Source organism: Lampris incognitus, chromosome 3 (genome assembly GCF_029633865.1).
Source record: "Lampris incognitus isolate fLamInc1 chromosome 3, fLamInc1.hap2, whole genome shotgun sequence".
In the NCBI taxonomy this organism is placed as follows: domain Eukaryota; kingdom Metazoa; phylum Chordata; class Actinopteri; order Lampriformes; family Lampridae; genus Lampris; species Lampris incognitus.
Window position 1 is genome coordinate 73,963,848 of NC_079213.1, and position 17,369 is coordinate 73,981,216.

The window sequence follows — 17,369 nt, forward strand, 5'->3', positions numbered from 1 at the left end:
CAAAATGATGGCTCCTCTCACACCGGTTTGTCTTCCACGGTGTGAACCAGCCGTCTCCTCCGTCACGATCTATGCATTTGGCAGCCACATAGTGAGCATCACCGGTGGAAGTCGGGGCTTCCCGCAGGAAGACTGGAGGCATACTGATTTATCGCAGCGGCGGCATGTCCCAACTTCCAAGGATCCCAGGTGTTTTGAAAGCGAATCCGTGATATTTAGGTGAAGTTGTTGTTGAGAAGATTACAATGACGAACATCTGGCTGCTTACCAATCAATCATCCAACCAAAGGAAGTACGGCATAACAACTGCGCCCCCCAGTGAGACATTCACGTCAAAAAAAGACGTCATACTACTACTACTACTATTACTTTCTGCTGCTCCCGTTAGGGGTCGCCACAGCGGATCATCCGTTTCCATTTCTTCCGTTCCCATTTAAAAAAAACGTCAAACATGCAAAATAAATAAATAAATAGCATTAGGGGTTCTTAAATGTGATTTTATTTTCACCGGATAAAACCACAAAGTAACACAAACAAATACATCTATAAAACACGTTTCCTTTATTGCTCAAAGAATTCAACTTTGTAATAGGCAAGTGAAAGTGTATCACAACTACGTCATCTTTACAAGGAGGATTTACCGCAGTCACACTGCAAATGATTGATATGGCATCGGAGACGGGAAAATAGCAAATTCAAACCGGTCATATCAAAGCATTTTACAACGTGACAGTTTGATCCTTTACATGTGTACATTACCTCGGATGCAATCGTCAACCAGGCATCACATAGCACCTACACCTTAGAAAATCCCAAACCCTTGGGCGTTAGTTTGTCTTCTGTCTTTGGTTCTATGAGTCAAAAATTTGTAGATTCTGGTGGGTGGCGCTAATTATACTAATACTGTGGTTGAAAGAAAGAATATGCACCAGAAACTGTATGGCAGAGCTAAAACAAAACGTCCTCATAATTTGCCATTTAACAAAAAAGTTTGAAATCGCATTCACAACCCCGAGAAGGATCCTTGCTTGAACAACTATAGTGGGAGGGGTATTTTTTTTTGTAAAAAATAACTGTTAAAAGGGACCAGGAAAAGAGCAATTAGTTTCTCTGAATTCAAAACAGAGCTGTTCTCCTAAGCCATTGAAGTAACCTAAAAGGGATAACAAACAAGCTAAAGGAGCAGTACGTGAATAAGTGAACAGTTGCTGCATTACAGGCAAACATCACTGACACGCTCTGAACACTGTCTTCAGTGTAACCACAATTTAACTCTAACTCTACCAATCACTCAACGTAATTCCAAGACAAAAAAAATCAATTTAAATGGAAAAGGGGAGATGAGATGAATCAGAAGCTTTGTAACAGCATCTTAATCCAAATATTTGCTTTCCAAACACTTGACAAAGTGATTGACCAAGTGACTTAAACTTGGTTTATCTAGAAATCCCTTATCTTTGATGAAATTGTTCAAACCAATATGTATTTCTGAAGCAAGGCTGACGGATATCAGGTGTCCAAACACATCATGGTATTCTGCCAACGACAGCGCTAGTTGATTTGTGTCAACACTGTCTAAGGAAGAGATTTATCCAGATTTGACAGTGACCACGGATCACATTTCATCCTCTTCATCCTCATCCTGGGATGAACCAGCCTGCTGCGCTGCACTGGCGGATGCTGCTGCCATCTGTGCCTGTTGGGCAGCCTGTTGCATCTGCAACCATTCCTGCTGGGCCAGCTCTGCTTGCTGCTGACGTGCCTGTGCAAAAAAATAAAACTTTCAATCCCACGCCAACCAATCATTGAATATAGACAGCCAAATGAGAACGTGTCAGAAGAATTACAGAACATCCTACATTGATAGCAGTGATGAAAGATGTATTGTGAAAAACTGACGCCATGTAAAGAGTCCAGCGGCAATTCATAACTGCAAGGTTCATTCTTTTCAAATTATACCTTGGCAAACAATTCCTGTTGTTGTCTGAGCAGCTCCTCCTCGGGAATGCCAAGATTCTCAAGTCGAGAGCTTGCCTTTCGTCTTTTCAGCGCAACGGTTTTACACTCTTGTAGGACGTCTTTCACCTCTGTGATGTATGAAGCAAAACCGAGGCTCTCAAGAGCTGGAACGAGAGGGGGGAAAGGGCAGAAATGAAAGAATTGCTACCTGCAACGCGAATTACAGACAAGAAACACGTGGAAAAGAGAAGGGACACGCTCACTCTACCAGTTAATTATTACGGTAAATGAGAGATAACTGAGGACCATAAAGTTAAAGGGACTGACCATTGATAACGTGCTCAGGGGATATAGTTTTTTTCTCGGATTTGTTGCATATTTCATTTGCCTCTGACGATATGAGATGTATGAACTCTGTGCAACAGTTAACCACAAGCTCTCTGGCGTCGTTGGCCACTCGTACATTGGGAAGGGTTTCTTTTATCATCTTGTTGATAGCTGCCCTAGGAATAGTGAGGTCGTCGTCATTTCCAGAGGAAGAGGCCATCGTGGCAAGCAAACAAAAACAACCCGTTTGAGAAATAAAAGCTCAATCTCTTTTTTGGGAAAAAGAAAAAGAAAAATCAGCCGACGTCGGCGGGGTTGCCTTCCTTTGTAACGACACCAAGCAACAAAAAAAAGTATATATCCCCAACAGCAGAATAACTAGCTTGCGTGAGTTACGTAGCTAGGTGGCTAACGCTAAATGTTTCTTCAAAGTTAGCCAGATAACTGCCGGGTTAGTTCCATCACTCAAAACATATGTGGAGCGGTTTCTTCAAATAATTGTGGTTACACGGAATGTGACAAAAACTAGAGTCCAGGTAAAGTCAGAGCCCAACGTAGTCACAAGGAAGAAGCACAAGCAGGAGATGTGAGGTAGCTAGCTACCGAGCTAGCCGACGGTGGCTCCGGTCCTGGTCACAAGCAAGCCACAACACAGGAGACGAATAGAAGCGGTGTTTAAGAACATGGCTAGGCTGCTACCAGTCAACAGTCCCCTGTATCTGTCTGAATCATCAGAAACACTAGTTACAATAGAAACAGTGCAGCAGATTGGTCTTTCAAACGTCGGCGGAAACGGCTAGCCGTAATATCAGTAATTCATTTAACAATGTCGGATAACATTAGCCGAATTTTGTTCGGAAATGACGTAGTACAAAAACCGGATCTGTCTCTTCTTTTGTTATATAGTTGGAGTTTCCTACATCCGTATAGCACAGCCATCTGCTGTACATTTGGGGGATTTAAAGTGATCGCTTCTCTTCTCTTCTCTTCTCTTCTCTTCTCTTCTCTTCTCTTCTCTTCTCTTCTCTTCTCTTCTCTTCTCTTCTCTTCTCTTCTCTTCCCCTCATTTTACCCAGTAAAGAATCCAATAAATTGTTTGGGGTCTCAAATTAAAGTCTGTGCGGCATTTGGGCAACACAGACAGCTGAATCCCGGATTAGGCAAAGTGTCAGTATATAATCCAGTGTTTATAACACAGTATGTCAGTACAAGTGTACAGTTTGTCTTTTTCAGACTGCTTACAAGATCTTAGTAAAAATACACACTGACATACACATTTACACGTTTTAAAAATACACATTATTAAAATTCCTAGAACACGTCCCTTTTGTACTATTAGCATTTATTTCAAAAATGTCTAAATGTTTAATGTGTGCTTAAATCATCTGATGCACTGACATTGTTATGGTCTGTCACAGTTTAGTGTTAGGTATAATAAATAGATTTTAACGTATGAAGAGGGCTGGGGGGGGGGTGTCTAACTGATGTACCGTATGGCTTAAAACTCCACTGGGAGCCCACAGACTTCTGAACAAAAAGGAGATTTCCTGCTTTTGTTTTCCTCCCATGAAAATCCATCCAGGGTTTCCAATTTCACTTCTGTTTACAATAATCCCCTTTTACACACTACATATCAAACAATACTACACATCAACATGTGCTAAAATAAAGTACTGGTAAACTGCAGGAACACTATCACACGATACTTAGGAGGTACTATATCTCTACACAGAAAGAACCCGTGCCAAGTTGAGCAGAAGTTGGTTGGGATGTAAAATCAAAAGATGTAAGTTGGAGTCTATGAATTGTTTGCGTCCTTGTCCCAGGTAAAACTCTTGCGATTTCTCCAGCGCAGCAGTTTAAGAAAGTTCAGGCTGGCATTGAAGACCTTGTCATGTTCAAACACCATCTTGTAGAAGGTGTCGATGGGGAGGTCACCATTAGGGTCTGCATATTTGAGAGTGGTCATGGGAGTGTAAATCGTGTTAGTCTGATGGCGGAATGGGGGATTCTCCATGGTGATAATTTTGAAAGTGTGCTAGAAGGGAACAAAAAAACAAAAAAACAAAATGAGCACACACTAATACGGTAGCTGTTTCTTTGAAACACTGATGAGTGTGAGATATTTCATTGTTCACTGGCCTCAAGAAATTATTAATTTTTCCTAGTGGCGCTATTTGAGCGGAGCATAATCTGCCAATGATCAGTAGCATACCTCTGCAACATCTTCAGCTCTTTGCCCAAAGGTTTCAAAGATCTCTTTGTAGTTCTTCAGGTAGATGTTAGTGAACATGTCAGCCGTCACTTTGTCAGCTTTGCTCAGATCAGTCTCCATGCCCTCTTCAAAGACCTTACACTCAAACTCTGTGATCACTGGACCTGGCTCAATCAGGCTAATACTTATGTGGGGGGGAAAAGAAAGAAGCAAATTATGAGCGAAATCAAATGTCTCTCCACTGGCAACTGGGGAAATGAGAATACTATCCAGACTGGGAAGTTCTACTGAATGGTACACAGAGTTTACCTTTACACTTGTGGCCCACTGCTTCTTTTTTCTTTTTTTTTATGTATGTCTCTATTCTTGCCATTCACAGGGAAACCACATTAGGGAGCTATTCCCTTGCAACACATTCTGTTGCTTGTTCAGATGACATTCATATTCAATTCAGTTCAGTTCAATTCAATTCAATTTATTGTCATTAAAAACAATGTGCCGGAACATGGTGAAAATTAAATAAGGGCTCCGGCTTCGCCAAACAGTGCAAGACAGACAGACAAACACAGCAAACACAGTATAAGATATACACAGATGAAGACCAAAAACTAAAAATAAGTTTAAAAAAAAGAGCATGACAAAATATTTAAAAATATCCAGACATTCAGTGGGTAGCCAGGTTCAGGTGGCCAACAGCTTGGGGAAAGAAGCTGTTTTTGAGCCTGGTAGTGTGGGATAATACGGGATTTACCGAAAATATGCATGCAATGTATTCTGTGATTTTTGTTTTTTTGTATTAATCTACTATTGTATTAAGCTACCATTACTGAACATGGTGCTTTACCCCATCAAATTTGGCATTATACAAATACTAGTGTCGTATTGTGCAGATATTAGTAAAGCTGATAAATGGACCACAGGTGCTTAGTGCTTGGATAGTCAGCCCTACAGGGGAGAATATCTTTCCTTTTCTGATCCAACTCTTATGAGACCAATCCTCATGGTGAGAAGAGCACAAAACACTTCTAGTCCAAAGGCAGCGTGAAAAAATCAATCTCTTACTTCAGATTAAATCTCAGGGCTTGAACTGCTAAACTCTCGCAGAAACCTTCCACAGCAAACTTGGATGCTGCATAAACATCATTGAAAAGAATCCCTGCAAAAAAACAACAAAAAAAGTTTGGTGTGCCTTGGCCCAGCAATTATTTTTTATTTTTTGTTTTCTGAAAGGAAGAAGTATCCCTCACCCTGGATGCCCATGACACTGCTGATGACAACAATGTGGCCTTTTTCCCTTCTCTTCATATCAGGCAGGACTTCCTTAAGCAACCGCACCAATCCAAAGAAGTTGGTATCCATGACAGTCTTCATCTTATCTATAGACTGACACTCAATGGGTCCAATCAGACCCACCCCGGCATTACTTACTATGACAGGGAATAAGGCATGACAGTGGAAAAGCAAGGTAAGAACAGCACTATGCCACATTCATGTAAATGTTATCAACACCCCAATGCATTGAGATTGCAATGAGAAAATTAATATTGGCATAAGCCATGCAGTTCAAGATATAGCAATAGTGAGATATCTTTCTACTAAATGCATCAAACCAGAAGGCTGTGGCTTACTAAGAATGTCCACTCTGCGCTCAGGCAGGCTCTCCACACAGGCTTTAATGGAGTTCTCATCACATACATCCAGCTGTTTGACTTCTAGGGTCCTGCCGAGTGTCCGACCTGCTGCTTCCACAAGGGCCTTACCCTTACTCAGGTTTCTCATGGTGGCATACACTGCAACGTACAACACACACAATATAGCTGTTCCATTGCCTTTTTCTTACACGGCTAGACAAACCGATATCATTGAATAAAACCAAATACATGTTTTCATACCACTCTGAAATATGCAGCATGTAGAAACTAACATTGCCAATGCGGAATGAATACGTTCAAAGAACGGAACTGTGATTCACCAATGGCAAGTCATGGAGAGCTTTACTATATATCAGTCAATTTCTGCATCAATGACAAACAATCTAAAAAAAAACAGCCATCTGTCTTTGTATGAGATACAGCTAATTTAAATAAAGCAGCTCATTTACCCATGAACCTCTTCTTCTCATCCTTTGCTATGCGGGCAGCCAAGGCTAGGCCGATGCCAGAGGAACATCCTGTGATGAGTACTACCTTCTGGTTCATTGTTTCTGGTAGCGTGTGTCTCACAATTCAAGCAGAAGAGTATGTGACCAAGAGCAAGGGGCAGACAGTTCACAATGCGGAGTCACTTTCAAAACCCTGCTACTTAATCCACAGCTCTGCAACTCAGCAGTACGACCAGGTGCACATAGGCCTGTGATTACCATCAAGCATGTGGCACTGACACCCACTGCTGACGGCTTAGGCTAATCACACAAGACTCTTTATTATTGTTGCAAAAATCAATGAGATGTGAAAAATATGGTCAGAAACTTGCACACAGTGACACACACTAACGTCTGAACAAAAAGAATTAGGATGCAAACAAACAGATAAGGACCCCTCTCAAAAAAGCAGGATGTTTATTGAAAACAATAAATTGTAGGATCTCTCAAACAAAATTTGAGTTTACAGTCCCAATTTGGAAAAGATTGAGTGTTGTATATTTTGCATGAAATAACACAAAAACCTCTGCTAGTTATCGTAAGGCCACATTGTACTTTAATATACACAAGTTAAATCATATAGCTACCATATTCTGTGTTTTTATTTTTGAATTGGCTCTCTGGCTGATTTATCAATGTATCATACATGTGCAGTCAGTACAATAAATTGATGATAAAATAATTCCAGAAAATATTCCAGCAAAATATAGTCTGAATATGTTATGGGATATTGCCTCTCTTTATGCCTTTAAATCTTACTTCAGATAATAAGGATTATGTCCTTGCAGATTTCCTGCAGCTGCTGTTGCCTTGTGTATTTCTAGTAAAGGATTAAACACTAAAGCCAAGAAGCAATAGGCAGGGAGAGTTAGTGTGTATGTGGCCGAGGTTAGATGCGAGCCTGGAGGAGTTCCATAGGGTCTTTCTCCCACATCTTCGGATCCCAGGCATGGAACCAGCCGGTGAAAGTGGGTGGCTCGGCCCCATGCTTGATGGTGTTGATGGGAATAGCTCTACGGCCAGAGGGGTCAGAATCCACGTAGTCTTTGGCTGTACGAAAAGCAATACATAATTATGGACACCTTTCGCTAGGAATACCACTATGATAATGACAGTATGTGTAATGCTTTCGTGTTACCAATCTTGAGTGATCCAGTTTTCTCCACCTCGTTTGCTTCATTGCCAATCCAAAGGAAGATCTGGTGTTAGCAGAGGCAAGGGAAGAAACAACCGCAAAGGATTTAGGAATAAGGACATAATAAAAGCAAGACTCAGAGAAGGTGTGGGCTGCATCCTTCAAAAATGTTGGTAGAACAAGGGTTTACCTGATCCCAGGTGTCCAGAAGCATGATGTCATCAGTTGCCAAATCCATCTGTGTGAAGTCTCCAGGCACCTCATCGGCCTAGAGATAAATATCACACCTCGTATAATTTGAAACTGAGTTCTACTGAGCTGCCACTAGCCCATGGGAGAAAAGAATTAATTCCTTTACAAAACCTTTGAGTTCCCTTGCAGCTGTGCTACATCTCCTAGTATATTTCGGCTGCTTTGCATGAAATGCTTTGTGTTAACTTGCAATTGTTCATCATTACCATGCAAAAACATTCATTATATGGAATGCAGTTGACGCGATGGAGCAATCAGTTAAATAAGTCTTGCGGTTGAAAAGAGCTCAAATGAGTATTAAGATCCAGGGGCGGCCTGGATGGAGAAAATATTCTGATTTGGGGAAAGTAGTTGCATTTTCCTGTGACCAGATCTATTTGTCACCTCCAACTTTTGCAATGGCACCCACAACTATTGCAAGGACATCAAAACAGGACACTTTTGTGAGAGAACATATTTTTTTCACTCATTTTTTTTTTTTGCTCCCATGGTCAGTCAAGGGCAACATTGTCTTCATTCAGCAACTGAAAAAATATATAAATAAAAGAAAAAAAATCCACACCAATGCAGCCACACCTCAATGAATTGAAGTGTCACCGATATTGAAATACTAATATTTTCAAACATTATTTATGACTTTAATCATCTCATCATGCTTCATGTATTGTCTCTTTCCACTGAAAAAATAGTATAAAATTTAAATTTAAAAAAAAGTTTTTTTTATTTTTCTCTATTTAAAAAAACTCCCCCTAATTCAGCCTCTCTCAGTGAACTTTGTTCTGATATGTCATCAGACACTCATTTACAGACAGCCTCTCACATCACACCATCAAACTATGAAACTCCGCCAGTCCTTACCACCAACCCTTGCATATATTTTTCACTCAAAGGTCAATTCATGAATATTAATGAGGACTGGACAACTCCCTAACAATTCTCGAGACAAGAACAGTTATAGGTAAAATATAACACAATGTGTGTCTTCCCCCATCCCAATAAAAAAATGATGCTCAATGTTTTATTATGCCATGTTCAAGGTTTTTAGACATGACAGGTTGAATCAGATTACTGGTTTCTATCTGACTTCAAAATTAAATACTCACAATGAGCCTGCCAGTTTTGTTTGAACAGCCAAACAGCCTTGGAGGATTGATCATCCTCTGCAGGCTCCTGGATGTCTGGTAATCCTTCTTTCCACCCAATGCAGTCCAGAAAGCAGCTGTGGACAAGGAGAAAAAGAGCATTAGGTTGCATGGTTCACTTGTACCATTGTCATATGGAAAACAATACTGTATCTACAGTACTGACCTGGCTCTTTACCCTCCACCACCTCAGTGACACTTCCTCCAAGCACCTTGGCGACATACATGGCTGCATCCATCTCCTCCTCAGTGGCTCCCACTCCCTTCCACAAGAACAGAGAATTGGATGTCTTCAGCACAAACATATCGTTCGTGTTTAGAGAGGCAGCAGATGCCTCCACCTAAATCGTTGAAAGAGAAAGCAGGAGAGAGAGAGACAGAGACAGACAGAGAGAGAGCTAGTTAGAGAGATGTTGTGCGTGATCAGCCATGGTAAAGATGTATTCAACCATCACTTTATGCTCATTGGCTTAAGCATTGCTGACCTCAACAGCGCGTTTAGCTTTACTGGAGCTTTGACGGATGTGGAAGAGCCGTGTACTTCCGGCCTGGCTCTGGCCCCCTTTGCGGGATGTCCCACCCAAGTAGATGACCATAGGCTGCCCCTTAAACAGACTTACGAGGTGAGGTGGCTCTTGGCCCTGAGTAACACGGACCTGCCAAGACACAGTAGTGAAAACATCTCAACAATATCCACAATGAAGGAACATGGGAATAAAAGGCATATTATCTTTTAATACCTGGATGATAGGATTCTTTTGCTGACATGACAACTGTATGATAGAGTGTCTTTGCACTAAATGTCTTACCTGAACTGCAGATCCTCCCATGGAGTTGTCCAGTCTTACGGTGAGAATAGCTGAAGCCCCCAATTCATCCTGACTGCACCGGAGCCCTTGCCTAAGGACAGCATAAACACACATATGTAGTTTGATCAACCTATATATGTTAAGAGGATTGGAATGCTACGGTGGCCTCTCCTTTCAATAGTAAGTTTCCCAGTGGCTGTGGCCCATAGCCCAAACTCACCAAGTGTAGATGATATGCTGCTGTCTGCTCTCCATGTTGTAGCTGTACAGCAACAGGTAACAGTCACCTCCAAAGAACTGTCCATAGCTGGACTGATCCACGGAGACTTTATCACCGCCCTCCACACGCCAAATCTACAGACAGCCAACAATTCTACACTTTATTATGTGTAGCACTCAAATGCTAAATCAGCATTTTCCAACCAGTAAGCCGGGTTGAAAAACACCACCTTGTCATCGCTAACAGTACATTAGTGCATGGTGGAAACTTTTCAAATTCCATTTAAAACTGATTTTTGATTAAAAATAATTCCATATTTTTAACAGAAATTAGCTTTTGCATTGCAATTTTAAAATTGTATACTAATTGTGTCATAGTTGAATAGTGGTGTGCTGTGGGATTTCTTTTATCATAAAAAGTGCACTGTGGCAGAAAAAAATGGTCAGGAAAGACTGTGCATAATGACACTAAGAGCAGAGGTAGTAGGAGTTTCAATGGTAGTGCGATTAAGCTCATCATCCCACCTGGACTTTCCCAGAGCCATCATCCACCATGCCATGCTGGGCAGCCATGGTCTTGTTGCTGTGGAGGGTAGAGGAGTCAAAAGGTATCTGCTCCACCTGAGCAATTCTGCCAATGGTGTAGACCTTCCCCACACCCCTAGTCTGGTCTTTGTCCCTCCAGTTGGAGAAGAACTGCTTAAACAGGGTGGTCTCCCCTCCTCCTGGCATCACTTGCACCTGTGCATGTCAGTCAGGCTTATTCAAGGATAGGAAACCATTCATTGGTGGGACATTATTAAGAGATAGCAAGTTTAAGCAAGATAAGGAGTTTTTGTTCACATGGGCATCTGCCAGATTTATGTGGCACCACTACAGTACCTGGGTGTGCTTGGGGTAATTATTTTCTTTGATGAAGTGCTGAGCCGCCTTCATAGCGGCCTTGCGCTCAGTTGGATTTGCGCTTGGTCCTGCAGTTTAGGGTATTGCATAGTGATTAAAGGTTTGCAAGAGACTTGTACAATTGACTCACATTCATTCCCCTCTTAGCAAATGGAAAGAAACCACAGAACCATGATACGAAGTTGTCTCTGAGAAGTGTTCGACTGATAACTTATGTATAAAGGGGTGTTATATATTAGTACATACATTAGATAAGCTATAAAAATAATGATATGGGACTGAGTGAAGGAGTTCAGAGATTCAGTGTTCCAGCACCTTTCCAGATAAAGATCTTATTGTCTGCTCCATTGTCTATGAGATAGCATTCGCTGGGGGAAAGCATTTCTTGTCTGAAGGGATTGCTCTGAGCCACCAAAGACAACTTCATGGAGCCAGCTGCATCAGAAATCTGGTAAACAAACAGAGAGAATCATAATACCTCTGTAGGCAAAACGAATCCTGTGAATACATTCAAAGGCGTTTTTTTCCCCCTTGATAATGTTTACAATATGTTTAAATAATACATGTTGAATTCATATTAGTTGCTGTTGTGTTCCTGCGAAGGAATATTTACACAGTACAGAGATCCCTTGTTCTTGTTTGCACTATCAGCAGATTCATCATCAGAGCTTCTTGAGGGGATGCTAGGCTTGGGTCCAAGGGCCTGTAAACAAATACATTCACATTAACAACGCTCCGACAAGATTACCAACATCCTTCCTGGAATGAGTCAGAAAAGCATACTTTGCTTGTTGTCTTTATACCAGCTACGAAACATTTCCTGGGTATCATGTGCTACAGAAAATTTAGAGTCAGTTAAGGTTACTCACTTTTATGACTGCCTCTGGTTCTTCACCTTCATCAACCATGTGTAACTTGGCCCGGCCATTTCTTTCATTGTCACGGATATCAATGGCCACTTTGGAGCCCTTAAGCCGTTCATAGTGGTTGCACTCGCTTCCACACCAATGGTAGATATCCTGCAATAGAATGAGAGGACACAACAGAACGAGGTAAAGATGAAGAACTCATGAAACACTAACACTTGCAGGCTACATTCTATATAGTATTTTTTTAAATATATATATATATATATTCTATTGATCCCCGAAGTGAAATTCTTCTCTGCATTTAACACATCCCATTGTTACAGCTAAGAGCAGTGGGCAGCTGCGGTGCAACACCCGGGAACCGACTCCAGCTCGTCTCACCACGCCTCGGTCAAGGGCACAGACAGGAGTATTAATCCTAACATGCATGTCTTTTTTTGATGGTGGGGGAAACCGGAGCATCCAGAGAAAACCCACTGCAGACACAAGGAGAAGATGCAAACTCCATACAGAGGACGACCTGGGATTACCCCCAAGGTTGGACAACCCCTGGGTTTGAACTCAGGACCTTCTTGCTGTGAGGCGACAGCACTAACCACTGCACCACCGTGCTGCCCAAATTGTTAATTGCCAGTTCACCTTTCCGAGGTCAATGATGAAGCAGTCTCCTTTGTTGAAGCTCTCCCAAGACATGTTGACCTCTGTGGCCCTGATAACCCGACGACCCTTAATGTGGAGCAGTCGCCTGGCACTCATGTCATTGGTCACCACTTGCTGGAAGCCTGAGGCTACCCCACCATTCTGCAACAGGAGACAAAAAAATGAAATATAAAAATATTTATGTGCCATGACTTGAGAGGTTAAACTGAAATTTCTGGTGTGAGACTTCAAATTCAGCATTGCTGAAGTACTTGAGAGAAGTATGTTCCACAGGCCCTGCTGACTCTGCTTTCCATGTCTACATCAGCTTGCCAGATTTGCCGCTATTTGGTGTTTTGTTCTGAAAGCAATGTGTCCTCACTTAGCCTGTTTACCATGTCAAACACTCCATCAAAACCTTTAGTAGAAAACTTTGAGCATCCAGGATCCAATCTGCAAAACAGGTCTCAAAATAGCGCTGCAAGGATTTCCCCATGTCCATTTCGAATTTATTTATGGTTAGATATCTGTGGAGCCACAGTATTTCTCAGTTGGGTCACTTTTCATCTCAATTTGAGTCATTGTTGAACAGGTGTTAATTAACCCCCCCCCTTTTTTTCTCCCCAATTGTGTCTGGCCAATTACCCCACTCTTCCAAGCTGTCCCAGTCGCTGCTCCACCCCCTCTGCCGATCCGGGGAGGGCTGCAAACTACCACATGCCTCCTCTGATACATGTGGAGTCACCAGCCGCTTCTTTTCACCTGACAGTGATGAGTTTCGCCAGGGGGATGTAGCACATGGGAGGATCACGCTATTCCCCCCAGCCCCCCCCCCCAACAGGTGCCCCAACCGACCAGAGGAGGCGCTAGTGCAGCGACTATGACACATATCAGTGATCCCTGTGTTGGTAGGCAACGGAATAGACCGCCACGCTACCCGGACGCCCCAGATGTTCATTAATTTATGAAAAATCAAACTGGACATTTAGTCTTATTTATATCCTTTATCATTAAGAATGAGGATTGGGTGGGTGGATGCACATTTGGCTCTAACCCAGATAGCAAAATTGCTGTGGCCCAGACCCGACCCACACCCGACTTTCATCTTTCTTTCATCCAGCCCACATACCATGTGGAATGATGGCACTTGGGCAGTCCGCTCCTGTTTACCAGATCTGGGCCAGAACCAAGCCATAGCAATGCCGCATGTGCCACATATTTGCCAAAGGTGGCCCATATTTGTTTTGCGATATTTGGGCCATTTGCACCATTTACCAGACAGGCCACTTCCGGATTACATCCAGATTACATGTTGCCGAGAGCGCTGTATCTTTGCCATAAAAAAAAGGCCAACATTTGATTCGGCATATTTGGGCCATATTTGCTGTTATACATGCGGGTCACTTCAGGCTCACATCCATTTTGTCAGGGCCAGAAGAAGGCCATCAGTGCCGCATCATTGCCTGAAGTGGCCCACATCCGGATGCTATCTGGGGAATACTGTAGTATTAAGCAGCGGCTTCAGTAAACTCAGGGCTTGTTAGGCAGATGCTGCAAGTTTTTGTGCCATTAGCTAAAATGTTTGAAAAGAAACAAAATAAAAGCAGTAATGAGGTTGTTGTGCAAATGGACATCTGCGCGATATGTATGAAAGATTTCACATTGCCAGAAATACAATCACACATACTATGTACTATATACATACATATATCTTACCATGTATTTGATGCCAGACTTGAAATAGCCCAAAAAGGTGAGTGACTCATTGCCTTGGACCTCTCTGAATTGCACTGGGGAACCGCCCAGAAAATCATCCAGCTGGATTGCAAAGATGGCAACAGCCCCTCCCTCATCCTGGGTACTTTCACTTCCTGTTGGAGTGGTAACAAATATACAAATGAAATACTGCAAAACTCTAAGGAGCAAATACGCTCATGGTGGTTTACATGTATCATCGAATCATGTGGGAGAGCATAATTTTCTCATTAGCCAGGGTTTGTTTGGCGATGCATCTTGCAATCAGTGAATCAACCCCCTTTAGTTACCTAACCACATGTGAATGCTGTGAGAAGGGGCAGGCGTTGTATGGAGCAAAATGTAGGCATCCCCAGTGTAGAAGTTTCCGTAAAGTTGTTTGGGAATCGGCTTCAGATCCATGTTTTCCATGCGCCACACCTGAAGGCCGGGCTCCTTTCCTGCAGTCTGAAACTCTTTGTGGTGCGCCATGTTTCTGAGGGGTGTGGAGGAAAGGTCAGATTAACTGAAATAACCTTTAATGTGCATGTAACAACCCATACGTACAGTATGAGACACAGAGACCTTATTTATTGACAAGACAAAGAACCTAGAAGATTTTTTTTTTTGGTCAAAGAAAGAAATCTTCAGCAGGGGGTAGGAGGAGGGTTGTCTTTATGAATCACAGGAACCGTGCACGTATACAGTATTAAATACATAAAGGGATTTTAAAACACAGAATAAGAGTGATGTTTGGTCACAATTTCAGATTGGATTTTCTCTCCTGGCTTTTGGAAGACTCTTGGTAGCCTACTTGATGAACCCGTCTCTGCGCCAGACTCAGACAAGTCCAGAGCTGTTTGGACATGTCTGCGGTGTCGCCGCAATACAAGCGGCGGAGAAGTTCTCCTGCTACAGTTTGTGATGCAAGACCAAGTGGGATACTTCCTCACTATCGGTGTGCCGTGTCACCCGGATCTATCTCAGTTATTTGACTTTTGAGCAGCTCTTCCAAGTGCGATGTTTTTCTCTTCCCTGAAGATGCATTGACTCTATACTGAACAGAAATATGAACGCAACACTTTTATTTTATTTTTTTACGAGTCGAAATAAAACAAAGACTTTTTTCTATGCGCGCTTAAAGGTAACGGTTCTCTCAGAGCTGGCCCACAGATTCGCTTGCGTCCCTATTAGCGACCATTTCTACTTTGCCTAGATAATCCATCTCGCGGACAGGTGTGGCTTATCGAGATGCTGATTAGACAGCGCGATCCCTCCACAGGTGTTCCTTGTGAAGGCGCCAGTAAAAGCGGCGCCACTTTAACAACGAACAACGTAACGCCACAGATGCTCCAGATTTTAAGGGGGCACGCTGGCTGCAGGTGTGCCCTGCAGCTGTGTTAGCCGGAGTGACGGATAGCTCATTTCGCCGCATTTCCAACGTTGTTTCAAGAGAAGTTGGCTGCTCGTACTCACGTCCGACAACGTGAAACCACGGCAGACCCGGGATCGTCGGGAGACCAGTCCACACGGACAGATGATGATGATGATGATGGTGGTGGTGTGTTGGTACCGGTAGGCATATCTCCTACAGGCAATGAACTCAAGTGCATTTTTTTAATGCAGTTACCGTGATGTGATCCAAGGCCCCGTTGTCCTGCCATTCATCCGCAGCCATCAAGTCATATGTGTCCCAGTTCCTCCGCGGTCCACACGTCACCCACTCAACACTTGTAAGGGATGCTGTGGGTAAGGGATGCTGTGGGGGCGTGGTCCAGCGCCCACCGACATCATCCGACCAACTTCTCGCAGCCATTTGAAGAGTGGGGCGCAGCATCACACAGGCTGCAATCAACATGATCAAGGATGTAAGTCGCGCGCTGCCCGAGGCCAATGGTGGCCGCACGAGATACTACTATCTGGTATCCTGCTCCACGAGCCTCTCTTTTTTTTTTGGTGTATCTTTGGCCAACAGATGTGGCTATATTTCTGTATCCCCAGTCCTATAAACATCAACAGATAAGTGCCTCGTGAATGTAGTTGAATTGACCGATCTCAGTATATAACTTTTCCCTAACTTATTTTTGACGTTGTCGAGTCAACACTGATTTTTTTTTCCGGTCGGTATATATTCAGTCGCTTTCTCTGACGGCAGCAGATGATGTGTCGCGAAGTCGGGCGGTGAAGACTCGTGTGTGTGTGTGTGTGTGTGTGTGTGTGTGTGTGGGTGGAGTTATCTAACGAGAGGAAACGGCGCCACATCGCGTTTTCACCCCATCCGCTGCGCTGCTTCGGCGGACGCCCGCAACAACAAAACAAAAAGTCTGTAGAAAACAAATGCAACAAAACAATTTTAGCAATTGAAACACTTCTCATTCTGAATACCGCATGGATAGGCAATGATAACGCCGACTGGCTGTAGGATATGCCCGGAACCCATCTCCATTAATAACATGCAAATCCCGAAATACATTCACAGGTGGCTCTTTCAGGAGGCGAAAATGTTTTTAGTCCCCCAGAAAAAATAAAAACTACATTTATAGGTTTAAAACGAACGGGTTGCAACGTTTTTTTTTTGCAACCAAACATGACTAATAGGCTATGAGCGTCGTCATTCACTGAGAACTATTCAATAACTCCCCGATGGGGAAATAGCAAACAAAACAATTTGGCTTATTTTTTCTCGCATAGGTACCTGGTGAGGATAGAAGACAGGATGTTGGGGAAGACACAGGTGGAAACTGCTGCTCTGTTTCAGTGTCGGCTCTCTGTGAAGGCAGTGTGAAAGGCGGCACTTGTTTTATAGTCTGCAAAGAAATCTGCCCACACTAACCGGCGTGTCTCTCAGCCACACAAGGGAGGAGCTGGACAACGCCCACAATATTCCCAGTCTGAAGACTCATCCACTTAACATAGGACGCAAACACCGAGAGCCGCTGAGCTTTCTTAATCTCCACCGTTTGCATGCATTTTAAATCAGAAATGCAAGAATATGTAATGCAGCAGCTGTGTTGCAAAGAAAGGTA

The 17,369-nt window shown here is 42.9% G+C and overlaps 3 protein-coding genes across 3 annotated transcripts; all 3 read right to left on the minus strand.

Annotated features, from left to right (window-relative positions):
* Positions 1–542: 542 nt before the first annotated feature.
* On the minus strand, positions 543–3,098 carry dr1 (down-regulator of transcription 1). Its single transcript, XM_056277426.1, has 3 exons — positions 2,287–3,098; positions 1,960–2,123; positions 543–1,762 (listed from the first exon to the last, which is right to left on the minus strand). The coding sequence occupies exons 1-3, from the start codon at positions 2,504–2,506 to the stop codon at positions 1,616–1,618; spliced, it is 531 nt and encodes a 176-aa protein (XP_056133401.1). The 5' UTR covers positions 2,507–3,098; the 3' UTR covers positions 543–1,615.
* A 986-nt stretch (positions 3,099–4,084) lies between these two features.
* Positions 4,085–6,699, minus strand: zgc:109982 (uncharacterized protein LOC553564 homolog). Its single transcript, XM_056277421.1, has 6 exons — positions 6,603–6,699; positions 6,130–6,291; positions 5,749–5,928; positions 5,564–5,657; positions 4,502–4,685; positions 4,085–4,324 (listed from the first exon to the last, which is right to left on the minus strand). Exons 1-6 carry the CDS (start codon positions 6,697–6,699, stop codon positions 4,085–4,087), a joined length of 957 nt encoding a protein of 318 aa, XP_056133396.1.
* Positions 6,700–7,041: 342 nt separating this feature from the next.
* scinla (scinderin like a) lies at positions 7,042–17,135 on the minus strand. Its single transcript, XM_056277406.1, has 17 exons — positions 17,039–17,135; positions 14,655–14,839; positions 14,326–14,480; positions 12,610–12,771; positions 11,971–12,120; positions 11,715–11,804; positions 11,417–11,549; positions 11,081–11,169; positions 10,724–10,939; positions 10,200–10,333; positions 9,980–10,070; positions 9,656–9,826; positions 9,337–9,511; positions 9,132–9,247; positions 7,967–8,044; positions 7,780–7,840; positions 7,042–7,691 (listed from the first exon to the last, which is right to left on the minus strand). The coding sequence occupies exons 2-17, from the start codon at positions 14,833–14,835 to the stop codon at positions 7,531–7,533; spliced, it is 2,163 nt and encodes a 720-aa protein (XP_056133381.1). The 5' UTR covers positions 14,836–14,839; positions 17,039–17,135; the 3' UTR covers positions 7,042–7,530.
* Positions 17,136–17,369: the final 234 nt, after the last annotated feature.